Source organism: Coregonus clupeaformis, chromosome 31 (genome assembly GCF_020615455.1).
Source record: "Coregonus clupeaformis isolate EN_2021a chromosome 31, ASM2061545v1, whole genome shotgun sequence".
NCBI lineage: Eukaryota > Metazoa > Chordata > Actinopteri > Salmoniformes > Salmonidae > Coregonus > Coregonus clupeaformis.
The window spans coordinates 8,390,789-8,417,976 of NC_059222.1; the positions used below are offsets into that span (position 1 = coordinate 8,390,789).

The 27,188-nt window shown below is 42.3% G+C and overlaps 2 protein-coding genes, 1 non-coding gene and 1 pseudogene across 4 annotated transcripts; 3 read left to right on the forward strand and 1 right to left on the reverse strand.

Annotated features, from left to right (window-relative positions):
* The first annotated feature begins 872 nt into the window (after window positions 1-872).
* Window positions 873-17,034, forward strand: cby1 (chibby homolog 1 (Drosophila)). Of its 2 annotated transcripts, none has more exons than XM_041858787.2 (5): window positions 873-1,062; window positions 3,005-3,111; window positions 3,847-3,952; window positions 4,081-4,193; window positions 16,591-17,034. In XM_041858787.2, exons 2-5 carry the CDS (start codon window positions 3,025-3,027, stop codon window positions 16,669-16,671), a joined length of 387 nt encoding a protein of 128 aa, XP_041714721.1. In that variant the 5' UTR covers window positions 873-1,062; window positions 3,005-3,024; the 3' UTR covers window positions 16,672-17,034. The 2 variants fall into 2 exon arrangements, with proteins under 2 accessions (XP_041714721.1, XP_041714720.1); XM_041858786.1 differs by lacking the exon at window positions 873-1,062 and adding an exon at window positions 2,646-2,753.
* On the reverse strand, window positions 2,163-2,235 carry trnar-ccu. Its single transcript has one exon. It is a non-coding gene; the product is annotated as a tRNA-Arg (tRNA).
* A 1,055-nt stretch (window positions 17,035-18,089) lies between the features above and the next one.
* On the forward strand, window positions 18,090-20,225 carry LOC121547031 (annotated as a pseudogene).
* Window positions 20,226-21,130: 905 nt separating this feature from the next.
* Window positions 21,131-24,887, forward strand: LOC121547472 (28 kDa heat- and acid-stable phosphoprotein). The gene is made up of 6 exons (XM_041858788.2): window positions 21,131-21,303; window positions 21,783-21,865; window positions 22,536-22,613; window positions 22,799-22,923; window positions 23,138-23,289; window positions 23,473-24,887. The coding sequence occupies exons 1-6, from the start codon at window positions 21,291-21,293 to the stop codon at window positions 23,505-23,507; spliced, it is 486 nt and encodes a 161-aa protein (XP_041714722.1). The 5' UTR covers window positions 21,131-21,290; the 3' UTR covers window positions 23,508-24,887.
* Window positions 24,888-27,188: the final 2,301 nt, after the last annotated feature.

A 27,188-nucleotide genomic window follows, 5' to 3' on the forward strand; every position in this document is an offset into this window, starting at 1 on the left:
GATGGACAAAATGATAAAAAAGTTAAAGAAATATATAAAAGATATCAAAAAGTTGTATGCAAGCAACCTAATCCAGATCAGTCTACACCTTATAAAGTTTGAAAGGTGTTTCAATCTTAAACATTGTAAGAGGAGTAGCGTGCATAAGAATAATGATAATAAGAAGAAGAAGTATGGAAGATTTAAAGTCGGGACTTTTGCTTCGCAAGTCCCACCTAATAATAATATGAATATGTAAGAAATATACATATATACTCGGACCAAAGCGCTGTTATAGATCACTATATAATCGGATCCGTTTGCCATTATCTTTAATAAAAAGTAGGCCTATGGCATACCCTGTCATACCCCCTCAATTCAAGTATTGGTTTAATTTTATCAGACCTTCACTGACGGAGGTAGGCTATTTAAAGAGTGCATGGTGGGTGGACGCATTGACCGACAAATCTATGGATATAGCAGCCTATAGCCTAATTTCGTCTGTCAAACAGGTAGGCCTACCTATTATTTCTTAAATAGGCTGCAACACAAAGCCCTCTTGTTGTTAGTAAAGTCTAATTCAAATGAAGACTGTTGAAATGAATTATACCTCGAATTTGCCTACTTTCAGCACCATGAGCTGTCCATGTCCAATTGATTGCGCTCAGGGGTGTCGCCATACCCTAGCTCAACACCAACAATTTAAAATAGGTAGTAAAATCATTCCAACCCCGATTAAAAGGCAAATGCAGTTTAGCGGTATCTGAGGGTGACTTTAGGACCATGCAAACGCCTGGGAGCAGGAGGGAAGGCTGTTTGTATGGCTGGCTGGTTTATGGAGAGCAGAGACCTGTATATAATGACGAGATGCGCATGTCTCCACCCTAACAATGGGAGTCGTCTCAAAGGCGAGAAGGCAGGTGACAATCTAAGGTACAAAATAAGCCCATAGAAATGCATTGGCCTTATTTTGGACAGATTTTGGCGAAAGAGCAGCCTCTCGCTTCACTTCTTCCTCTCTGTGTAGAGAGCGTTGACGCAGCTGCAGGGACCAGCGGGACTTTTTCTCAACACATTGCAGAGGTAAAGATGGCTGTAGTAGATGGCTTTGGCTAGGTAACTGCTGTTTGACTTGACATGAAACTAAACTATTTTAATCCCGGTGCTGAGCTAGTGTGTAGCAGACAGCTAATTCTTGCATGACGTGTTTGTAGAATGTTAAATCCCCTATTAACTGAAGCTACGGCAACACAGTGATTTCTGGAGTCAACTTTTCTTGTTTTTGCTGTTCTCCTAATTGCATTTTAGAGTTTTTAAATTGTGTAGAAATGCAGTAAATGAGCTTTTAAAAAATTCTCTGCACCTTTGCTCTGTGCTTCTCCGAGCATGCATTCCGTAGTCTATAGGCTATGGATCATTTGATTGAGACTATACTAAATAGCCTATAGGCACAGTTGATATTGCACGCCCAGTGGAGAATCAGAGATGAGGGGCGGAATAAGCAACTAATTCTAAAACACTGAGAAATGTAAATGTTTAATCAATTACATGACCATCCCCTGGACTCGAGCCAAAAAAAATACTAAACCCTCCCCTTGACTGATATTGAAAAAACATTACCCTCCCCCATTTTCCTCCAGGTACTTATTATGTAGATTTCGATCCATCCCTAAGTGTAAACAAGCATAGCAGGTTGTAGCGCGCCGAACTATCTCTGCTTGCTATTTTTTAGGTTCTTGGTTGCAATGAATGAACACCCTACTTTCACCATAATTTGGATACTTTATGAATATCGAAATGCAAAGTTGAAAAACATTGAAAAAAGACTTAAGGTAAGTTTGCACGGAGGCTGCAGCCAAGACACACAAAATAACAAGGAAGTCTCTCTGCTCCCAACTCAAAACCATTTCGTAATTGATCGGTTCTAAAGTTGATAGAGTCATACGTTTGAAGTGGATCAAAGTGCATATTCCAATGCCAATAACATAATGACTTGCTGGTCACTACAGCGTCAAATTGCAGTTCAACTGGGGCAATCGACTTAAATTCAGGTACGACCTGGATAGATAATAACCGAGAGATCTGATTGGAAAAGCGTTAAGAAGGCTATTATTTGCTATGTTTATAAGCATTACATTTAGTTTTTGACACTGCTTTGAACAATTTCATGGACAAAAATGATTCACCCCAGATGGGACTCGAACCCACAATCCCTGGCTTAGGAGGCCAGTGCCTTATCCATTAGGCCACTGGGGCTAGATGTGAAATGAGCGGGGTTAGGCCTTTATCAAATGAATATACGTGATAACCAGGGGAAATATAGTAACAATGACGGGAACGACTTTTTTGTATCGGATGATAAATCTGTTTACAATCGAGTAATGACAAACTATTTATCGGGGAAAACAGTTCGATCGAAGCGACGCTATCACCATGGTGATGCGTTCATGTTGATGGACTATCCCACTTAAACTCAACAGCAGGGGTATTGATCAAGTATTTACATTATTACAAGGATGAAACCTAGACTTTGTCAAACTATATAGAATCGAATTGTATGTAGTTACAGTAAACATTCATAGCAATGCAACATTATTTAATATAATCCAACTCAAATGCTGTGCTGCCATTTGTAGATTATTCCATTATTACCCGTTTGGGGCAAATTGGATCTTGCGCAGTAAACTGCATGTGAGTAAAAAAAACTGGTAAACATCAACTAGCTGGGCGAAAAAGAGAAGGGAAGCCTCTGCTAACCAATGATAAGGAATTAGGTAAATATTAGCTCTGTACAGTAGCTAATTAAGCTAGCTATTTCATAGCAGATTAAGCTAGATACTTCATCAAAACAACAAAGATAGTTGCGTAACGTTAGCTGTTGGTAGCCTTGGCTAGCTGGCAATGCTATTAGTAAGCTAGGCCGTTACGTAGCTAGCTAACGTTACTTGACTATTTCCAAAGCTGCAAAATAAGAAGTTATGAATCCAACATTAATCATCCACAATCTCTATTTGTCTCACTTCAGAGCTATCCATAAAGTCGCTGATGAAGAAGATGCCGCTTTTTGGCAACACCTTCAGTCCAAAGAAGACTCCTCCTCGCAAGTCTGTTTCGCTCTCCAATCTGCACACGGTGAGTTGATAAAATTCATTTTTCCCATAGGGGATTTTAGAAACACTTAAAATAAGGGCTGTGTTTCGTGTAGGCTTACTCTGGCATGACGTTTTGATAACCATGTAAATCTCTCTAGGACAAGGTGACTTTTATCAATATATTTGCCTGTATTTACACCTCAAATGAAATGCTAATGTGGCTATCATAAAGAACTACAAATGCCATGATGATCTGGACGAGACTGCCTAATCGAGGCAAAGGTAAGAATCTCTGGATGAACTATCTAATGTTAGCTAAATGTAGTGATGAATAAATAGGATACATTTCTTTAAATGGACAATTCTGTGAACAGTCTTGTGCAAGTTTTAAATTGAAACAATACCTGTTCGTGCAGGAGCTTGCAGGGATTTGTAGTTTTACATTGTCTACTTTGATGCTAATTAGCATTTTCAAATCTGAGAGTAAATAGAGCCAAATATATTGATAAAAGTCGCCTTGTCCGAGAAAGATTTACAAGGTTATCAAAACGTCACGCCAGCATAAGCCTACATAAAACACAGCCCTTATTTTAAGTGTTTCTAAAAATCCCCTAAGGAAAAAAATAAATGGTGGAAAACGATAGGAACCATTTCCCTGTTTGATCGCTAGGTTTTCTGGGTATTATGACACCTTCACTGTGGAGCTCTATGTGCATCTGTTGTGGTTATGTGAAGTTAGTCTGTGTAATCACCCCTTTCCATTTGATGGGTCTAGTTGGATCGGTCTACAAGGGAAATAGAGTTGGGTCTTGAGTATGGAGCCCCTGTAATGAACATCGGGGGGCAAAGCTTGAAATTTGAAGAGGGACAATGGATTGCAGGTAACTGATCTTAATTTAAATGCAGTAGAAACTGCACTGTCTGCACTGCTACTGTAAGAAGTCTGATCTGTCTGATCACCACTGGTGTTTCCTTTTTGTTTTTCATGTGGTTATTTTCTTGACCACAGAGTCCGGATGGAATGTATCAGGGAAGGAGGTGCAGAGACTAAAAAAGAGGAACTTACAGCTTGAAGAGGAGAACAACTTACTAAGGCTGAAGATTGACCTCCTGTTGGACATGGTGAGTTATCAGCCTGAAGCATCCCACTGAATACAGTTGCAGATTGAAAAAGGGACTCCCTTTTTTATACTCTGAGTCTCTATTCACGTCATAAACAAGTACAACAGCCACTGTGGAGGAAAACAACTGCCCTTCGCCATCTGCGCCCATTTAACATAGCCCAGATTTACGTAGTTATTACTTAAACAAATAAAACGTTTTGGAATTTTCATAGGCTTAATATGTTGTTTTGATTATTGCTTGAACAGTCGCTAAGATTATATTTGTTTGTGATCGTTGCAAAATACCTATTTGGATGCAGCAATTGTTAGCTACGTTAGAATGCTAACGGTCATTGACATAGGCTGTAGCAAAGCTATTCAAAGAGCCATTTTACTGGTTGAAGTGTTTTTTAAGTACACTGAACAAAAATATAAATGCAATATGTAAAGTGTTGGTCCAATGCAGGGCCCAAATGCGGGTAGATTTTGGCATTGGCGTGTAAGATGTCTATTTCACCAGCCACGTTGGCGGGTGGTCAAATCAAATCACCCTGAGCTCGTCTGGTTTATTGCCCAGGGACTGAACATTAGCGATTTAATATAATCGGAAGCGGTGGATGGTGTGCACGCCTCCGAATACCTCTTCTCCACTGGTGGCGTCTTGGAGCAGCCTAATGGATAAGTTCAATTGGGGGGTATGAACAAAGGATCCAATTTGTTTAATGTTGTATTTCTGGTCGGAATGCTGGTGAGTTACCGCCACTCTGACATCCTAAAGTTATTTCCGGCTGTATGTAATACCCAAAAAACGTTCTGGGCTAATTATGTAAGAAATAAAACACATACAAAAAAAATACTGTGAAAGATGCTTAAAAGTTGGTCTAATTTACTTATAATATAATAATAAAATGCCATTTAGCAGATGCTTTTATCCAAAGCGACTTACAGTCATGTGTGCATACATTTTTACGTATGGGTGGTCCCAGGGATCGAACCCACTACCCTGGCGTTACAAGCGCCATGCTGTAGCTCAATTGGTAGAGCATGGCGCTTGTAACGCCAGGGTAGTGGGTTCGATCCCCGGGACCACCCATACGTAAAAATGTATGCGCACATGACTGTAAGTCGCTTTGGATAAAAGCGTCTGCTAAATGGCATATTATTATTTATTATTATTATTATTATCTACCAATTGAGCTACAGAACCACTTGAAACGAAAGTCTACTGAAGTGAGACTTTGGCCTTGTGTGTTTTGGCTATTTACATTGTTTTGTTCACAAGCTAGGTTGTTTTTCTATGTTTGAGTTTCAGCTGTTGGGAAGGGAAGACAATGATTCTACTAGTCAGACTTAATCTCACAGGCATAAACATTACTTGAGTCAAGTTAGCTCGGTAACCTCCTGCCCTTAAAGGGACTGGTGACATTTTTTGTCTCATCTGTGATATTTTGGTTAAGACTCACATCACAAAACATGAAATTAAACAATATACCACACTACTTCTTACTAGTAATACATTTGTTTTAGAAACATTACAAAGCATGCTCATCAGTTTTTTTGGTGTTTTGTTGGTGTAATTTTAGCATAAAAAAATATTTTGGCTGGTAAGAAATTTGAGTGGCTGGTAGATTTTTAAAATTTACATGCCACAGTGGCTGGTGGACCAAAAAGTAAATTTTATGCCCTGGTCCCATGTTTCGTGTACTGAAATAAAAGATCCCAGAAATTTTCCATATGCACAAAAAGCTTATTTCTCTCAAATTTGGTGCACTAATTTGTTTACATTCCTGTTAGTGAGCATTTCTCCTTTGCCAAGATAATCCATCCACCTGACAGGTGTGGCATATGAAGAAGCTGATTAAACAGCATGATCATTGGTGTGTGGGTGTGTAGAGTCACCCACTCACATACAAGCTGCTGCTACTCTGTTTATCTTATATCCTGATGCCTAGTCACCTTACCCCTATACATATCTACAGTGAGGGAAAAAAAGTATTTGATCCCCTGCTGATTTTGTACGTTTGCCCACTGAAAAAGAAATGATCAGTCTATAATTTTAATGGTAGGTTTATTTGAACAGTGAGAGACAGAATAACAACAAAAAAATCAAGAAAAATGGATGTTTTTGTGCGTATGGAAAATTTCTGGGATCTTTTATTTCAGCTCATGAAACATGGGACCAACACTTTACATGTTGCATTTATATTTTTGTTCAGTGTAGATGCATAATACTTGCTATCAAGTCACAAAGCTGACTTCAAATGCCAACATCCATGTGAAAGTAACCAGTGCATAAAACAGCTGACTGTGAATGCAAACTATGCCAGATTAATCCTACACATGCATTTAAATAAAATGCATACATCAAAGGATTTAGCCTACTTAGGCCTACAATAGACAGGGACGCATGAAGAAAAACAAACTCGACCAAAGAATGACGAAAATCACGAAATACAAAGGGAAACCTACACGTGCCTTTTTTAAAGGAAGCTAAGGCCCCGCCAATGATTCCGCACCCTGAATGGACAGCGGCTCAGTACAGGTAGGCATAGTGGAGCTCCGTGGCCTGGTGCTGAATGGACGGCGCCTCTGACTAGTAGCCAGATGTATCATTATTTAGTTTGTGGGCAGTTACACATTTTTTGTGGCGCAGTTAAGTAGCCTACCATGCGCCTATATTTAAATCATAACTGTCTCGCAGATCTTTAGAAATGGTAGGATCAATTGTAAATTGGCACTCCACATGAAAAAGGTTACCGACCCCCTGCTATAAGCTACTGTAAATGAAGCCACCCTTGTTGAACGGTGCATACAGTGTACTATGACTGCCATTGTCTCATGCGCTTCCCACACATTTTTGCATTTGCCTGTCTGCATTATTCGCCAGGGAAGAGAAACATTCTGCGAATATTGAAGCATTGTATCAACAACGTGGCTCTGAGAATATTGAAACATTGTATCAACAAACATGGCGGCTAGGAGAATATTGAAACATTTTGTATCAACAAGGCAGCTCAGACAATATTCATTCAACATTCATATTCAGGCCTTTATGGTAGTGTGGCCAGACCGAAGCCCCTCCTCAGTAAAAGGCACATGACAGCCCACTTGGAGTTTGCCAAAAGGCACCTAAAGGACTTTCAGACCATGAGAAACAAGATTATCTGGTCTGATGAAACCAATATTGAACTCTTTGGCCTGAATGCCAAGCGTCACGTCTGGAGGAAACCTGGCACCATCCCTACGGTGAAGCATGGTGGTGGCAGCATCATGCTGTGGGGATGTTTTTAAGCGGCAGGGACTGGGAGACTAGTCAGGATTGAGGGGAAAGATGAACAGAGCAAAGTATAGAGAGAACCTTGACGAAAACCTGCTCCAGAGCGCTCAGGACCTCCAACTGGGGCGAAGGTTCACCTTCCAACAGGACAATATCCCTAAGCACACAGCCAAGACAACGCAGGATTGGCTTTAGGACAAGATGCCGCCGACAGATACGGCAGCTCTGCTTCTAGCTCCTAAACAACTTTGCAGTATTTTGTTTTTTTCTGTGTTATTTCTTACATTATTAGCCCAGAATTTTGTGCTTCCGAGTAAATTACTCGCTAATGTTCAGTCTCTGGATAATAAAGTAGACGAGCTCAGGACGAGAATCTCCTTCCAGAGAGACATCAGGGATTGTAACATACTCTGTTTCACGGAAACATGGCTCTCTCGGGATATACTGTCTTCGTCCATACAGCCAGCTGGGTTCTCAGTACATCACGCAGACAGGAATAAATAACTCTCCGGAAAGAAGAAAGGCGGGTGTTTGTTTCATGATTAACTACTCATGGTGTGATTGTGATAACATACAGAAACTCAAGTCCTTTTGTTCACCCGACCTAGAATACCTCACAGTCAAATGCCGACCGTATTACCTCCCAAGATAATTCCTTTCGGTTATAGTCACAGCCGTGTCTATTCCCCCTCAAGCCGATACCACGACGGCCCTCAAAGAACTACACTGGACTTTATGCAAACTGGAAATCACATATCCTGAGGCCGCATTTATTGTAGCTGGGGATTTTAACAAAGCGAAATTTGAGGAAAAAGCTACCGAAGTTCTACCAACACATTGACTGTAACATTCGCTCTGAGAAAACAGACCACTGCTACTCAGCTTTTCGAAATGCCTACTAGGCCCTCCCCCGCCCTCCCTTCGGCAAATCTGATCACAACTCCATTTTGCTCCTCCCTTCCTATAGGCAGAAACTCAAACAGGAAGTACCCGTGCTAAGGACTATTCAACGCTGGTCTGACCAATCGGAATCCATGCTTCAAGATTGTTTTGATGACGTGGACTGGGATATGTTCTGGGTAGCCACTGAGAATAACATTGACGAATACACGGATACGGTGACTGAGTTCATCAGGAAGTGTATAGAAGATGTTGTACCCACTGTGACTAATAAAACCTACCCAAACCAGAAACCGTGGATAGATGGCAGCATTCGCGCAAAACTGAAAGTGCATACCACCGCATTTAACCATGGCAAGGTGACTGGGAATTTGGCCGAATACAAACAGCGTTATTCCCTACGTAAGGCAATCAAACAGGCAAAATGTCAGTATAGAAGTATAGTCAGTATAGTCGCAATTCAACGGCTCAGACAGGAGATCTACACTACCAGTCAAAAGTTTGGACACACCTACTGATTCAAGGGTTTTTCTTTATTTATACTATTTTTTACATTGTAGAATAATAGTGAAGACATCAAAACTATGAAAAAACACATATGGAATCTTGTAGTAACCAAAAAAGTGTTAAACAAATAAAAATATATTTTATATTTGCCTTGATGACCGCTTTGTACACTCTTGGCATTCTCTCAACCAGCTTCATGAGGTAGTCACCTGGAATGCATTTCAATTAACAGGTGTGCCTTGTTAAAAGTTCATTTGTGGAATTTCTTTCCTTCTTAATGCGTTTGAGCCAATCAGTTGTGTTGTGACAAGGTAGGGTTGGTATACAGAAGACAGCCCTATTTGGTAAAAGACCAAGTCCATATTATGGCAAGAACAGCTCACATAAGCAAAGAGAAACGACAGTCCATCATTCCTTTAAGACATGAAGGACAGTCAATACAGAACATTTCAAGAACTTTGAAAGTTTCTTCAAGTGCAGTCGCAAAAACCATCAAGCGCTATGATGAAACTAGCTCTCATGAGGACCACCACAGGAATGGAAGACCCAGAGTTGCCTCTGCTGCAGAGGATAAATTCATTAGAGTTACCAGCCTCAGAAATTGCAGCCCAAATATATGCTTCAGAGTTCAAGTAACAGACACATCTCAACATCAACTGTTCAGAGGGGACTGTGTGAATCAGGCATTCATGGTCGAATTGCTGCAAAGAAACCACTACTAAAGGACACCAATAATAAGAAGAGACCTGTTTGGGCCAAGAAACACGAGCAATGGACATTAGACTGGTGGAAATTTGTCCTTTGGTCTGGAGTCCAAATTGGAGATTTTTGGTTCCAACCGCTGTGTCTTTGTGAGACGTGGTGTGGGTGAACGCATGATCTCTGCATGTGTAGTTCCCACCGTAAAGCATGGAGGCGAAGGTGTTATGGTGTGGGGGTGCTTTTCTGATGACACTGTCTGTGATTTATTTAGAATTCAAGGCACACTTAACCTATATGGCTACCATGGCATTCTGCAGCGATACGCCAGTCCCACTAAGCCCAAACCAGATGGGATATCATTTGTTTTTCAACAGGACAATGACCCAACACACCTCCAGGATGTGTAAGGGCTATTTTACCAAGAAGGAGAGTGATGAGGGGCTGCATCAGATGACCTGGCCTCCACAATCTCCCGACCTCAACCCAATTGAGATGGTTTGGGATGAGTCAGATGGCAGAGTGAATGAAAAGCAGCCAACAAGTGCTCAGCATATGTGGGAACTCCTTCAAAACTGTTGGAAAAGCATTCCAGGTGAAGCTGGTTGAGAGAATGCCAAGAGTGTGCAAAGCTGTCATCAAGGCAAAGGGTGGCTATTTGTTTAACACTTTTTTTGGTTACTACATGATTCCATATGTGTTATTTCATAGTTTTGATGTCTTCACTATTATTCTGCAATGTAGAAAATAGTAAAAATAAAGAAAATCCCTTGAATGAGTAGGTGTGTCCAAACTTTTGACTGGTACTGTATGTGGCAGGGTGTACAGACAATCACGGACTACAAAGGGAAAACCAGCCACGTCGCGGACACCGACGTCCTCAGAGTATGCGCAGACCAGCTGGCTGGAGTGTTTACAGACATATTCAATATCTCCCTATCCCAGTCTGCTGTCCCCACTTGCTTCAAGATGTCCACCATTGTTCCTGTTCCCAAGAAAGCAAAGGTAACTGAACTAAATGACTATCGCCCCGTAGCACTCACTTCTGTCATCATGAAGTGTTTTGAGAGGCTATTTAAGGATCATATCACCTCTACCTTACCTGACACCCTAGACCCACTTCAATATGCTTACCGCCACAGTAGATCCTCAGACGATGCAATCGCCATCGCACTGCACACTGCCCTATCCCCTATCCCATCTGGACAAGAGGAATACAGTTGAAGTCAGAAGTTTACATACACCTTAGCCAAATACATTTAAACTCAGTTTTCCACAATTCCTGACATTTAATCCTAGTAAACATTCCCTGTCTTAGGTCTGTTAGGATCACCACTTTTATTTTAAGAATGTGAAATGTCAGAATAATAGTAGAGTGATTTATTTCAGCTTTTATTTCTTTCATCACATTCCCAGTGGGTCAGAAGTTTACATACACTCAATTAGTATTTGGTAGCATTGCCTTTAAATTGTTTAACTTGGGTCAAACGTTTCGGGTAGCTTTCCACAAGCTTCCCACAATAAGTTGGGTGAATTTTGGCCCATTCCTCCTGACAGAGATGGTGTAACTCAGTCAGGTTTATAGGCCTCCTTGCTCGCACACGCTTTTTCAGTTCTGCCCACACATTTTCTATAGGATTGAGGTCAGGGCTTTGTGATGCCACTCCAATACATTGACTTTGTTGTCCTTAAGCCATTTTGCCACAACTTTGGAAGTATGCTTGGGGTCATTGTCCATTTGGAAGACCCATTTGTGACCAAGCTTCCTGACTGATGTCTTGAGATGTTGCTTCAATATATCCACATAATGTTCCTTACTCATGATGCCATCTATTTTGTGAAGTGCACCAGTCCCTCCTGCAGCAAAGCACCCCCACAGTATGATGCTGCCACCCCCGTGCTTCACGGTTGGGATGGTGTTCTTCGGCTTGCAAGCGACCCACTTTTTCCTCCAAACATAACGATGGTCATTATGGCCAAACAGTTCTATTTTTGTTTCATCAGACCAGAGGACATTTCTCCAAAAAGTACGATCTTTGTCCCCATGTGCAGTTGCAAACCGTAGTCTGGCTTTTTTATGGCGGTTTTGGAGCAATGGCTTCTTCCTTGCTGAGCGGCCTTTCAGGTTATGTCGATATAGGACTCGTTTTACTGTGGATATAGATACTTTTGTACCGGTTTCCTCCAGCATCTTCACAAGGTCCTTTGCTGTTGTTCTGGGATTGATTTGCACTTTTCGCACCAAAGTACGTTCATCTCTAGGAGACAGAACGCGTCTCCTTCCTGAGCGGTATGACGGCTGTGTGGTCCCATGGTGTTTATACTTGCGTACTATTGTTTGTACAGATAAACGTGGTACCTTCAGGCGTTTGGAAATTGCTCCCAAGGATGAACCAGACTTGTGGAGGTCTACAATTTCTTTTCTGAGGTCTTGGCTGATTTCTTTTGATTTTCCCATGATGTCAAGCAAAGAGGCACTGAGTTTGAAGGTAGGCCTTGAAATACATCCACAGGTACACCTCCAATTGACTCAAATGATGTCAATTAGCCTATCAGAAGCTTCTAAAGCCATGACATCATTTTCTGGAATTTTCCAAGCTGTTTAAAGGCACAGTCAACTTAGTGTATGTAAACTTCTGACCCACTGGAATTGTGATACAGTGAAATAATCTGTCTGTAAACAATTGTTGGAAAAATGACTTTGTTAACAAGAAATTTGTGGAGTGGTTGAAAAACTAGTTTTAATGACTCCAACCTAAGTGTATCTAAACTTCCGACTTCAACTGTACATATGTAAGAATGCTGTTCATTGACTATAGCTCAGCATTCAACACCATATTACCCACCAAGCTCATCATTAATCTCGGGACCCTGGGTCTGAAACTCGCCCTGTTCAACTTGGTCCTGGACTTCCTGACGGGCCGCCCCCAGGTGGTGAAGGTAGGAAACAACACCTCCACTTCGCTGATCCTCAACACAGGGGCGCCACAAGGGTGCGTTCTCCTGTATTCCCTGTTCACCCATGACTGCGTGGCCACGCACGCCTCCAACTCAATCATCAAGTTTGCAGAAGACACAACAATAATAGGCCTGATTACCAACAATGACAAGACAGCCTACAGGGAGGAGGTGAGGCCCCTGGGAGTGTAGTGCCAGGAAAATAACCTCTCACTCAACGTCAACAAAACAAAGGAAACAGCAGAGGGAGCACACTCCTATCCACATCGACTGGAACACAGGGGAGAAGGTGGAAACCTTCATGTTCCTCGGCGTACACATCACTGACGATCTGAAATGGTCCACCCACACAGACAGTGTGGTGAAGAAGGCGCAACAGTGCCTCTTCAACCTCAGGAGGCTGAAGAAATTTGGCTTTGCACCTTAAACCCTCACAAACTTTTACAGATGCACAATTGAGAGCAATTCACCGCCCGGTACGGCAACTGCACCGCCCTTAACCGCAGAGCTCTCCAGAGGGTGGTGCGGTCTGCCCAACACATCACCGGGGGCAAACTACCTGCCCTCCAGGACACCTACAGCACCTGATGTCACAGGAAGGCCAAAAATATAATCAAGGACAACAACCACCCGAGCCACTGCCTGTTCACCTCGCTATCATCCAGAAGGCGAGGTCAGTACAGGTGCATCAAAGCTGGGACCGAGAGACTGAAAAACTGTTTCGATCTCAAGGCCATCAGACCGTTAAATAGGCATCACTAGGCGGCTTCCACCCGGTTACATAACCCTGCACCTTAGAGGCTGCTGCCCTATATACATAGATTTGAAATCACTGGCCACTTTAATAATGGAACACTAGTCACTTTAATAATGTTTACATATTTTTGCTTTACTCATCTCATATGTATTCCATTCTACTCTATTTTAGTCTATGCCACTCTGACATTGCTCGTCTATATATATATTTCTTAATTCCATTCTTTTACTTTAAGATTTGTGTGAATTGTTAGATATTACTGCACTGTTGGCGCTAGAAACACAAGCATTTTGCTACACCCGCAATAACATCTGCTAAACATGTGTATGTGACCAATACAATTTTATTTTATTTTAATGTCCTTGAGTGGCCCAGCCAGAGCCCAGACTTGAACCCGATCGAACATCTTTGGAAAGACCTGAAAATAGCTGTGCAGTGACGCTCCCCTTCCAACCTGACAGAGCTTGAGAGGAAGAATGGGAGAAATTCCCCAAATACAGGTGTGCCAAGCTTGTAGCGTCATACCCAAGAAGACTCAAGGCTGTAATCGCTGCCAAAGGTGCTTCAACAAAGTACTGAGTAAAGGTTCTGAATACTTATGTAAATGTGATATTTCAGTTTTAAATTTTTTATAAATTTGCAAAAACCTCAACCTGTTTTTGCTTTGTCATTATGGGGTATTGTGTGTAGATTGATGAGGGAGGGAAATGTATTTAATCAATTTTAGAATAAGGCTGTACCATAACAAAATGTGGAATAAGTCAAGGGGTCTGAATACTCTCCGCATGCACTGTACATGGTTTCTAACTTGAAAAATTATTTGTTCGTTTACAATTAAGTTAATATAATATGCATTTCTGGCATTGAGAAATAAGTGCTACACTCACTTTTAAAATCGAATTAACATAATACAAAAATCCCCATCAAAATCTGTCAGTTTGAGCTAGAGATAGATAGATATATATATATATATATCTATCCAAAAAATGTTTTGCATTGGCTGAGTCTCAATCCACCACATCCGCCTATGTCGCCCTTCTGCATCTGCAGTGGAAAGTGGCAGAGCTACAGCGGTGTTTGTCAGACCAGTAGACGTCCCGAAAACCAGGTCTTCTCATGAAAACGTCTGTAGCATCCGAACGGTTTGGCATACTAACTAATATGTAGTTCGTAGATGAGACTCGAACAAACTCGATGGTGTTCTCTGTTTTGCTCTACGACCCCCACAAGTGTCACAGGACTCATACAAATCAAGGTAACCCATATAAATCAATGGAAGTATGGAGGTAGTTTTGTGCCAACAATAATAAGGGGTTATATATGTCTCCAAAAAAACGTAAATCTTTTCTGAGCGTTCTTAGTGGGGGAAAAAAGTATTTAGTCAGCCACCAATTGTGCAAGTTCTCCCACTTAAAAAGATGAGAGAGGCCTGTAATTTTCATCATAGGTACACGTCAACTATGACAGACAAAATGAGAAAAATAATTCCAGAAAATCACATTGTAGGATTTTTAATGAATTTATTTGCAAATTATGGTGGAAAATAAGTATTTGGTCAATAACAAAAGTTTCTCAATACTTTGTTATATACCCTTTGTTGGCAATGACACAGGTCAAATGTTTTCTGTAAGTCTTCACAAGGTTTTCACACACTGTTGCTGGTATTTTGGCCCATTCCTCCATGCAGATCTCCTCTAGAGCAGTGATGTTTTGGGGCTGTCGCTGGGCAACACGGACTTTCAACTCCCTCCAAAGATTTTCTATGGGGTTGAGATCTGGAGACTGGCTAGACCACTCCAGGACCTTGAAATGCTTCTTGACGAAGCCACTCCTTCGTTGCCCGGGCGGTGTGTTTGGGATCATTGTCATGCTGAAAGACCCAGCCACGTTTCATCTTCAATGCCCTTGCTGATGGAAGGAGGTTTTCACTCAATCTCACGATACATGGCCCCATTCATTCTTTCCTTTACACGGATCAGTCGTCCTGGTCCCTTTGCAGAAAAACAGCCCCAAAGCATGATGTTTCCACCCCCATGCTTCACAGTAGGTATGGTGTTCTTTGGATGCAACTCAGCATTCTTTGTCCTCCAAACACGACGAGTTGAGTTTTTACCAAAAAGTTCTATTTTGGTTTCATCTGACCATATGACATTCTCCCAATCCTCTTCTGGATCATCCAAATGCACTCTAGCAAACTTCAGACGGGCCTGGACATGTACTGGCTTAAGCAGGGGGACACGTCTGGCACTGCAGGATTTGAGTCCCTGGCGGCGTAGTGTGTTACTGATGGTAGGCTTTGTTACTTTGGTCCCAGCTCTCTGCAGGTCATTCACTAGGTCCCCCCGTGTGGTTCTGGGATTTTTGCTCACCGTTCTTGTGATCATTTTGACCCCACGGGGTGAGATCTTGCGTGGAGCCCCAGATCGAGAGAGATTATCAGTGGTCTTGTATGTCTTCCATTTCCTAATAATTGCTCCCACAGTTGATTTCTTCAAACCAAGCTGCTTACCTATTGCAGATTCAGTCTTCCCATCCTGGTGCAGGTCTACAATTTTGTTTCTGGTGTCCTTTGACACCTCTTTGGTCTTGGCCATAGTGGAGTTTGGAGTGTGACTGTTTGAGGTTGTGGACAGGTGTCTTTTATATTGATAACAAGTTCAAACAGGTGCCATTAATACAGGAAACGAGTGGAGGACAGAGGAGCCTCTTAAAGAAGAAGTTACAGGTCTGTGAGAGCCAGAAATCTTGCTTGTTTGTAGGTGACCAAATACTTATTTTCCACCATAATTTGCAAATAAATTCATTAAAAATCCTACATTGTGATTTTCTGGATTTTTTTACCTCAATTTGTCTGTCATAGTTGACGTGTACCTATGATGAAAATGACAGGCCTCTCTCATCTTTTTAAGTGGGAGAACTTGCACAATTGGTGGCTGACTAAATACTTTTCCCCCCCACTGTATATCTCCTAGATATAGGACAGACACTTCAAAACCTTATTTCTTATAATTTATTTTTTACTGTCTATTTTTGCCATTTATGAATGTGTTATTCAATGTGTTTCTATGGGCTATAGTAGTAAAGACCAAATTCAATATTTTATCAAATCATACAATTATTTAAAAAAATATTACCTAAAGGGGTCCTAAAATTCTAAATTTACATTTACGTCATTTAGCAAATGTAAATTTAGAATTTTAGGACCCCTTTAGGTAATCTTTTTTAATCAAATAGCTAAATGATAGATGGTATGACCATCTTAAAAAAATAAACAATGGCTTAGACTGAGGTTAAGTAACTGATTTCCTTTCCCTTAAGTTGTCGGAAACCACTGCAGAGACTCACCTGATGGAAAAGGAGCTGGAAGAGGTGAAAAATCACAGTCGAAGGAAGAAGTGATGAATAGAAAACTGAAGACGGGTTCCCAGTGACACCAGAAAAGGAATGAATTAAAAGGAAGGGGATAGATAAGGGATGGTGATGGATGGCTGTGTTAGTGACCAACTGTATGGACTGTAAAATTAGAATAATTGTTAAATGGATTTGAAATCATTGAAGGTATGAGAGTTTAAATGTGCCCTGTCCTTTTATAAAAATGAATTTCTTTGATTCATTAACTTTTGTAAGCATTATATCAGTGCTGAACTATTTTAGAATACTATGATTTCTATTCAACCCCCTGTATGTGTGGTTTTGGCAGCTGTGTGTATTTGAATATTTGTTTTCATATCCTTTCTACTTTATTAAAAGATCTTAACTACATTTCATAAAGTTATGTTTTGTTTGCATACATGTCTATTAGTATACAAGTGCCCATACTAATGCGAGCTTAGACCAACCTCTGATGGAAACTAGCAAGAATGGTAAAGGAAAATTGGGTATTATCAGGAGATAGATTATAGTGGTTGGTATTGGAACAAGGGTTGTTTTGCAAACATTTGGCACCAGAATGGACAACACTTCCGGAACTTTCTGATTAATTCAACGTAATAGCAGGCAACATGTCCTTAGAATTGTCGGAAACCCAGGATTGACAGGGACTCGGTGGCAGCAGAGGGATGCAGATGACTTTGAACTCACAGGTCAGGTGAGATTGTTGTTATTACAATGTAACTACTAGAATATTGTTACACCAGATGCTGAATGTGAGGAATTTCATTAGAGGTAGGCAATTTTAATTCTGTAGCTCAAAAACAAGCTGGTTTCAGAGATATCAGCAGATTTCTCCAGCAGTTTATTTCATTATAAATACTGCATACACTGCAGACTATTATTCAGCTAAAACGTATTTACTGTAACATTCCAGTAATAATGTTTGTGCCATGTGTTTAGCAATGTAGAAGTGTGCAAGAGAAAAGGTTTGAGTAGCAGATCATTTTTCTTAAAGAAGGATAACTGTAGATTCCATTAACTCAAAATGAACTTTTATTGGTGGGGATGCTTGAGAAGATTGTGGTGAAATGGGTCAGTGAATGTCAAGATCAGACACCAGCAACTAAGCAGATATTTAATTCAAGACCTAAACAAAAAAGCCCACCAATCAAGTATATAGAGTTACGTCAGACTTCTGTGTGGCAAGAGACAATTCTATAGTAACAGGCTTCTCGCACTGAGATGAACAACAATCTCAGACACAATCTCAGACAAATTCAATCTGATTAGCTTTTACAAACAGGCCAAGTCACTGTAAACAGATGCAATAAATACAATCATAATCCAAAGGCTTAGTCAGTTGTTCATTGAGTAAGCATTGCACAAGTGGCCCACTAACATACCCCACTCCTGCCTCGTAGAAAATAACATCCTCTTGACGGACAATGAGAGTCAGTACAACCAAGAGGATGGGGGCTGGACCACCTGATGGTGGCTGGGGGCAGGATGGTACTGCTCAGCTGTTTCGTTGTTACTGGGTGCTCCTACACCTTCCCCAAAGCCATCAGTGTCTACTTCAAAGAGCTGATGAGGGACTTTGATGTTGGCACACAGCGACAAGCCTGGATCTCCTCCATCATGCTGGCCATGCTCTATGGCTCAGGTCAGAAGTTGATCAAAGTGATGCTATAGGGGCCTCTGAGCTTGAATCCTACACGAAAAACAAAGCTGTCAGATGACAACAAGGTCCTCTGTAGCTCAGCTGGTAGAGCACGGCGCTTGTAACGCCAAGGTAGTGGGTTCGATCCCCGGGACCACCCATACACACACAAAAAAAAGAATGTATGCACGCATGACTGTAAGTCGCTTTGGATAAAAGCGTCTGCTAAATGGCATATTATTATTATTATATTATATTATTATTATATTATAACAAAAGTACTGCATTCAATGGGAGAATCAAAATAGAAAATGTGATCATCTTGGAAATGTATTTTGTCTGGAGATGCAAGTTCTCTCTATCTCTCGTAGTTCTGCATCATTTCATTAACAAATATACATGTCCTGTCTGTCTGTGAACTATACTGAACAAAAATATAAACGCAACATGCAACAATTTCAATTGTTTTACTGAGTTACAGTTCATATAAGGAAATCAATCAATTGAATAAATTAATTAGGCCCTAATCTATGGATTTCACATGACTGGGCATTATTACAGACAGAAATACTCTTCAGTTACATCAGCTGTCCGGGTGGCTGGTCTCAGACGATCCCGCAGGTGAAGAAGCCGGATGGTCCTCGGCTGGCGTGGTTACACGTGGTCTGCGGTTGTGAGGCCGGTTGGACGTACTGCCAAATTGTATAAAACTACATTGGAGGCAGCTTATGGTAGAGAAGTGAACATTCAATACTCTGGCAACAGCTCTGGTGGAGATTCCTGCAGTCAGCATGTCAATTGCACGCTCCCTCAAAAGTTGAGACATCTGTGGCATTGTGTTGTGTGACAAAACTGCACATTTTAGAGTGGCCTTTTATTGTCCACAGCACAAGGTGCACCTGTGTAATGATCGTGCTGTTTAATCAGTTTCTTAATATGCCACACCTGTAAGGTGGATGGATTATCTTGGCAAAGGAGAAATGTTCACTAACAGGGATGTAAATACATTTGAGAACAACATTTGAGAGAAATACGCATTTTGTGCGCATGGAAAAATTCTGGGATATTTTATTTCAGCTCATGAAACATGGAACCAACACTTTACATGTTGCATTTATATTTTTGTTCAGTATACTTCTGCCCAGGCCCAGTGTCCAGTATCATGGTGAACAGGTTTGGCTGCAGGCACGTGATGCTGGTCAGAGGTTTGCTGGCATCAGCAGGCATGGTGGGATTTTCTTTCACCACTAACATTATACAGCTTTACCTCACCGCCGGTGTCATTACAGGTACCTGCTACATATCACAACACACATCTCACACCAATCATTCTTTACCACATATTTATTATTGATCCACTCCCTCTCTCTATCCAACTCTATCTTATAGCCTCCTACAGCCTGTATACGATTTCGGCCCGGGCCCCCAATGACTCATGCTCTCCCTAACCCTCTATGCTCAGGTCTGGGCCTGGCCCTGAACTTCTAGCCTTCTCTCATCATGTTGGGGAGCTACTTCGACAAGCGACGTCCCCCTGGCAAATGGCCTAGCTGCAGCCAGGAGCCCCGTGTTCCTCTCTGTCCTGTCCCCCCTGGGTCAGGTCCTACTGGACTACTACTTCTTCATCATGGAGGGCTGCTGCTAAACTGCTGCACCTGCGGAGCAGTCATGAGACCTCTGGAGAGGAAGAGGAGTAAGGAGGAAGAGACGGGAGAAGGGAATGCACAAGAGCTGAAAGAGATGCTCCCTTCAAAAGTAGGAAAGGAGAAGAATGAAATAGAAAAGAACCCCCAGAATCAGAAGCCACAGAAAAATAAGCTTCTGGACATTAGTGTTCCGTAACAGAGGGCTTGTGATCTATATCATTGCTAAATTCAATTTGCACAATTACCAAAGCAGTCAACAAGAGCAGAGTCACTAGGCCTACTTCACATTTTAGTAATTGTTATGGGTCTGAAAGCAAACTAAAATAACTTCTATAAAAATGTATTCTGCTCTGAAGACAGTACATGGTTTGTAGTGACTGAAATGCATCAGAAAGGTATTGGGAAGTTCAGAAGATCATCAGGCAATCATGTTGTATGATTTTCTGTGTAGAAAATAACATAATCATTAATGACATTATTTTCCTCCCAGTCTGATTTAGTGCCTGGTGCCCACTCGGTTATAATAGCTTGTGGGCATAGTAGAGGGAAACAGTACGTACGTACGTGTTCCTGAGAGTTATCTTTCAATGAGGGGGTCATATTATTTTGTAGCATAAACCATTCAAAAGATAGACACATTTGTAGGAAGAAAACAGAAACCGCTTGGTTTATTACAACCACAACTAGTGGCTACCGTAGGTTACTGACATAACCCCGGTTATATGAACTAAGCAGCAAATTTTCTCTCACCACCCCATTTTCAAATCAGGCTATCCCGCATGGGGTCGCGACCCCTAGTTTGGGAAACCCTGCTCTACACTCTTCATTCAACCAGTAGCTATATTTGGTTCATTTATCAACACTCGTCTTCAAAATGTACTTTTTGTATTTATCTAATCTCGATTAACCAAGCGTAATCGGTCCACGAGAGTTTATTCTACTTGACTGGTAGGGAACCAAATGTGCATGTTAAAAAATGACCGCCACAAAAGTAATTAGGGCGGTGCTTAGTTAAAGCAACGCACTTACATACCTGTGTTTTCCATTGGCTATTTTTACTTTCCGGACACTGCGCATGTATTTTCCTGATATTAATGGTCTGTTGACAAGTCTGTCAAAATCTCTGGGTAGCGATTGGCTGAATATTGCGTCATTGCACTCTTAATGCCTTTCACTCTTGTTGCTCTCAGGAAGCGGGTAAAAGATAGTGTTCTTGTCTAGCTGGACGAGGACTGTGTCGTGAAGGCCTTTTCTTTGGAAAATAAACCCTCTGTTTAGCTGGAAACAGTGAACTTATTTGTTTATTTTCGGTCTTAGTCGTTCAAGTTCCTATACCAAATATGCCAAGAGGCGGTGAGTATCCAGCGCCGTTATTTTTGCTAACGTTCCAAATGTAACTGTTCGCTATCCAAGCTAGCCAGCAAACGTAACATTACCTCAAGGAATATAGCTGGCTAGCTAGCTACTTGGAGGATCTGGTCAAATTTTATGTTCTACTTGAGTAGCCACGTTTCGTGAGAACTGACGTAACGTTAGCTAACTAGCAAGTTAAGTAGTTACAGCTATTAGCTAACTAATTAGCTAGTTAACTTGCTAGCTAGGCTACTGTCACTACAGTAGTAGCTAATGTTAGCTAAACTTGGTCTGGCGAGCACCATGTGCACCCAGTTGATTTCATCCATTGACAGCAAAGAAGTTCAATCACTTTAACTTTTAATATGGATTGGATTCTGACATCTGTAACCATGCCGCAGAGTGAACGTCATGTCTGATTCATCTCTCGTTATCTGATCTTCTACAACATGCCTCGCTCTCTCATTTGGGTTTTTTAGGTAAAAAAGGTCACAAGGGCCGGGGAAAGCAGTTCAGCAATCCAGAAGAGATCGACAGACAGATGAAAGCACAGAGAGAGCTGGTGAGTAAAGGATCCATGGCTCTGAGGCGTTATCTAGTTTTTGCACCTTGTGATTAACATAGCTCTAAACAGATACCTGTATTATAGACCTTCCATACGGGGTTCCAGCTTCGCAAGTGCAATGCATGGGAGAGATATTTTCAACCTACCTTTACTTGGCGATATTTTAATTAATTCTCGATTTGGAAGGCACCCGTGACTTACTCCCGTTGAAGGTGTAACTCTGAGAATGAGGAAATATTCAGAAATATATTAAATCCACTTTTTGTACTGAGTGTGAAATGCCTTACGAATATGTGTAGATCTTTGTTTGGGTCAAGCTGCTTAAAGCACTGTCATGTTCTTCTACATGTGGCCACGTCACTTAGAAATGACTAGTTCCAGCAATGATGTTGGGAAGATCGAGATGTCCGGCAACTAAATGGCGAGGGAACTCCTTACTTATTTTTCTGAATTCTCTGGTTTTTGGAGTTCCACCTGTTCTCAAGAATGGCGGTATTGTCAAGGATGTTTGAAAATGTTTACCATGCAGTCTATAACCCAGCTGCTAGACCTGCACCAGCTAATTTAGCTAGTAACATTTATCTATATATTCAAAGGTGTGTGTGTGAAATACATTTCAAACAGACATGACGGCTTGAACATGATCTAACAGGTGTATGTGTGATAGGAGGCGAACGGCGGAGTAGAGAAGGAGGAGGAGAAATCATCAGGATCTGACGACAGCAGCAGTGAAGAGGAGGACGTTGTGAGTGCGGGTTCTCCTTTTAATGTCTAGTCCATCCGCCAAGGAATTAGAAGTGTTGTGGTTTTAATGACTCGCTCGTCAAGATGCTCCTACTCACTTTCAAAGTGTCACCTGCCAACACTACCTTAGTCAGAACTGCATTGTTGACTCTCTGTTCAATGTCTTAACGTTGTCTGTTATTACAGAACAAGAAGAAGAGTGGAGTGGAAGGATTGATCGAGATTGAGAATCCCAACCGCATATCCCAGAAAAGTAAGAAGGTGACAGAGCTAGATGTCAACGCACCCAAAGAGCTGTCACGCCGAGAGAGGTGAGGATCTCACTTTTCCTTCAAGTCTCAGGCCTAATGCCTAAAATGAAAATATTTGAAGTCAGTAAATTCAGGAATAGCCTTGGGTTAGTGAAGGTCTTGGGAGTGGGTGTAGGCAAGGATACTTTATTATTCAGATGGAAATGATAACGGCAAATGTTATTAGATCTTGAAAGCAGGACCCTGTTTGACCGTCTCGCTTTCTCTGTCTCAGGGAGGAGATCGAGAAGCAGAAAGCTAAGGAACGCTACATGAAGCTGCACCTAGAGGGGAAGACAGACCAGGCACGGGCCGACCTCGCCAGGCTGGCCATAATCAAGAAGCAGAGAGAGGACGCGCAAAAGAAGAGGGACGGCATCAAAAAAGGTGAGGGATAAGGAATCTCTTATAAACTGTGCTTGTCCTTTGTGCTATACTGTCTGACAGCAACATAGGACTTAAATGGCTAATCAGAGAAGGTCATATGGGCACCGTTGTGTTTATTCAGACAGACTGTGGTTGCTCCTTTTGAATTCAGTGCCTGACTGTCTTTATCTGATGGTTTCCTAGAAAAAGAAGCTGAAGACTCCAAGTCCAAGCGTTAGTCCTCTGTCTCCCGAGGACTTGGCCTGGAAAACATTCTGGGGAGGATGGAGAGACGAGAGAAGACTGTAGAAGGGAGGGTACCAATACGAGGGTTGTCAGCTCAGGGGTAACGTATGCTTGGGCTCCTGCCCTTCATCTCTGATGAGGGAAGGGTGTGAGCCGGGCGTTTTGGAGGAGACGGGAAAGGGGCACTTCAGGTTTCCTCCGTATTCTGTGAGGTCACAACGGCAGGTGTTCTAGTGTCTTCCCTCCTCACTCCTCCCCTGTGTTCTAGTTCTAAAGCTGCTGGAGATAATTCTTTGATTTATATTTTTTGCATTTTAACATGGTTTACTTATGAATGGGAAGTGTTTGGGGAGGATGAGTAGGGGTTTGTATACTTTCATCTGACCTGTTTTTAAGGTGAATCAGGAGGTGGTTGGGACGGAGGAACACTAAGATCCACATTATACAGGAAATCTATGTGCTCTTTATTTTCTGTTCTGTTCCATCTCTACCAGTTGTCTTCATTCATAACCTGACAGTTCAAAGGCCTTTGCCTCCAAAGGAAACATGTGGGAAATAAAGGTCCCATAGGCAGTAGTGTCTCAGACAAAACATGTATAAAGGAATCAATCAGCCTTTATGCCACTTAACGTTAGGTGTTGAATTTTCTGGAGTTTTTACCCATTATTCTGTTGGTGTTTCTGCCCAGACACGTTCAGCGCGTTTGAGCCGCCACCTGCCTCTAACTTCTGATTGAACCACCTTGCAGCGTAACATCTGCTAATCAAAAAGGAGATCTGTTGGCATAAAAATTAATTGTGCTAATTATATTTCTCAACACTGAAAAAGCATTGCTGGGGCTTCATACTGTAAGTCTCTTTCTCAGTGTTATGGGTCACTGGGTTTCTCTTCTCTAATTTTGTTGCCTTTGACAGTTTTACACAGGACAATGTCAATGGTCGCGTTCCCCTGCTCAGAAGTTGGTTGCATCAACCAATGGTTGCGTGCCACCTCATCGACTGTGTGGTCGGGCACCAGATTGCTATAACATAATGTGGCTAGCTGATGGGTAAAATACCCTTCCGGGCGTTGTAAGATTTGGCATGCGTAAGCAACACCTGGGCAGAGGAACGCGCCCACTCTCTGGTAGTCATGAGGATGCTATGCTATAGTGAGATGGTTGGAACCTGAGATGCCTTTAACAGGAAAGCAATATTCTCTGAATGGAGGTGGCTGAAACTCATTTCTCTCTTGAAAACATAGTATATACAAAGTGTTTTAATGTTTATAAAAAGGACTCTCCAGGACTGACAGGATTGCCAGATAATTTTTTGATTTTTGTCTGTATTTGAATTAATTTGTGTATAGAAATAAATACATTAATAAATTAATAACCATTGTGTGTTTTTATTTTTATTGAATGTACTTTTAATACATTGTGAAAAACGTTGACTCCACTGCTTGGCTTCTATGGTGTCGTGGAACAGAGTGATGACGCACAAGATTATGATACTGTAGTGGATTTGGGGGACAGCACTGATGGTCGCTATAATACATATAGGTCCAATAAATGATTATATATATTTTTTGACAGATGGTAGCTGAAGACCATATGCTTTGGCAATAGCTTATTGCTAATTTTCCACACCGTTCACCAATCTACCCATCACACCATACCTGTGACTCATATCTCTTTGCAATTTCACTGTGACCACCAGGCTGCAGTATTTGATAAGGCCAAAACAGCCAATCTGCCCATGGGCCTACATGCAACTGTACTGATGTTGTAGATAAACTGGACATTTTTAGAACAGCATGACATCTGTATTTAACCAGTGGTGTAAACTATAATATAAGCCTATCAGAAAGGATACATTTACATCATTTAGCAGATGCTCTTATCCAGAGCGACTTACAAATTGGTGCATTCAATTTATGATAGCCAGTGGGACAACCACTGTTTTATTTTCTTATGTGGGGGAGGGGAGGGGGTAGAAGGATTACGTTATACTATTCCAGGTATTCCTTAAAGAGGTAGGGTTTCAAGTGTCTCCGGAAGGTGGTCAGTGACTCCGCTGTCCTGGCGTCGTGGGGGACCTTGTTCCACCATTGGGGTGCCAGAGCAGCAAATAGCTTTGACTGGGCTGAGTGGGAACTGTGCTTCCGTAGAGGTAGGTGAGCTAGCAGGCCAGGGGTGGATGAACGTAGTGCCCTCGTTTGGGTGTAGGGTCTGATCAGACCCTGAAGGTAAGGAGGTGCCGTTCCCCTCACAGCTCCGTAGGCAAGCACCATGGTCTTGTAGTAGATGCGAGCCTCAACTGGAAGCCAGTGGAGTGTGTGGAGGAGCGTGGTGACATGAGAGAACTTGGGAAGGTCGAACACCAGACGGGCTGCAGCATTCTGGATAAGTTGTAGGGGTTTAATGGCACAGGCAGGGAGCCCAGCCAACAGCGAGTTGCAGTAATCCAGACGGGAGATGACAAGTAACTGGATTAGGACCTGTGCCGCTTTCTGTGTAAGGTAGGGTCGTACTCTGCGAATGTTGTAGAGCATGAACCTGCAGGATCGGGTCACTGCTTTGATGTTAGCGGAGAACGACAGGGTGTTGTCCAGGGTCACGCCAAGGTTCTTTGCACTCTGGGAGGAGGACACAATGAGGTGGTGATCCGACATCCACACTGATATGTCTGCCAGACATGCAGAGATGCGATTCGCCACCTGGTTATCAGAAGGGGGAAAGGAGAAAATGAATTGTGTGTCGTCTGCGTAGCAATGATAGGAGAGACCATGTGAGGATATGACACAGCCAAGTGACTTGGTGTATCGAGAGAATAGGAGAGGGCCTAGAACTGAGCCCTGGGGGACACCAGTGGTGAGAGCACGTGGTGCGGAGACAGATTCTCGCCACGCCACCTGGTAGGAGCGACCTGTCAGGTAGGACGCAATCCAAGAGTGAGCAGCGCCGGAGATGCCCAACTCGGAGAGGGTGGAGAGGATCTGATGGTTCACAGTATCAAAGGCAGCGGATAGGTCTAGAAGGATAAGAGCAGAGGAGAGAGAGTTAGCTTTAGCAGTGCGAAGAGCCTCCGTGACACAGAGAAGAGCAGTCTCAGTTGAATGACCAGTCTTGAAACCTGACTGGTTTGGATCAAGAAGGTCATTCTGAGAGAGATAGCAGGAGAGTTGGCTAGAGACGGCACGCTCAAGAGATGGGGATAGGGTCAAGCGGGCAGGTTGTTGGGCGGCCGGCCGTCACAAGTCGCAAGATTTCATCTGGAGAGAGAGGGGAGGGCAGTGTGAGCAGGACCAGCGGTGTCATTTGACTTAATAAATGAGGATTGGATGTCGTCAACCTTCTTTTCAAAATGGTTGACGAAGTCATCCACAGAGAGGGAGGGGGAGGAGGAGGAGGATTCAGCAGGGAGGAGAAGGTGGCAAAGAGCTTCCTAGGGTTAGAGGCAGATGCTTGAAATTTAGAGTGGTAGAAAGAGGCTTTAGCAGCAGAAACAGAGGAAGCGAATGTAGAGTGGAGGGTGTGAAAAGATGACAGGTCCGCAGGGAGTCTAGTTTTCCTCCATTTCCACTCGGCTGCCCGGAGCCCTGTTCTGTGAGCTCGCAATGAGTCATCAAGCCACTGAGCAGGAGGGGAGGACCGAGCCGGCCGGGAGGATAGGGGACATAGAGAGTCAAAAGAT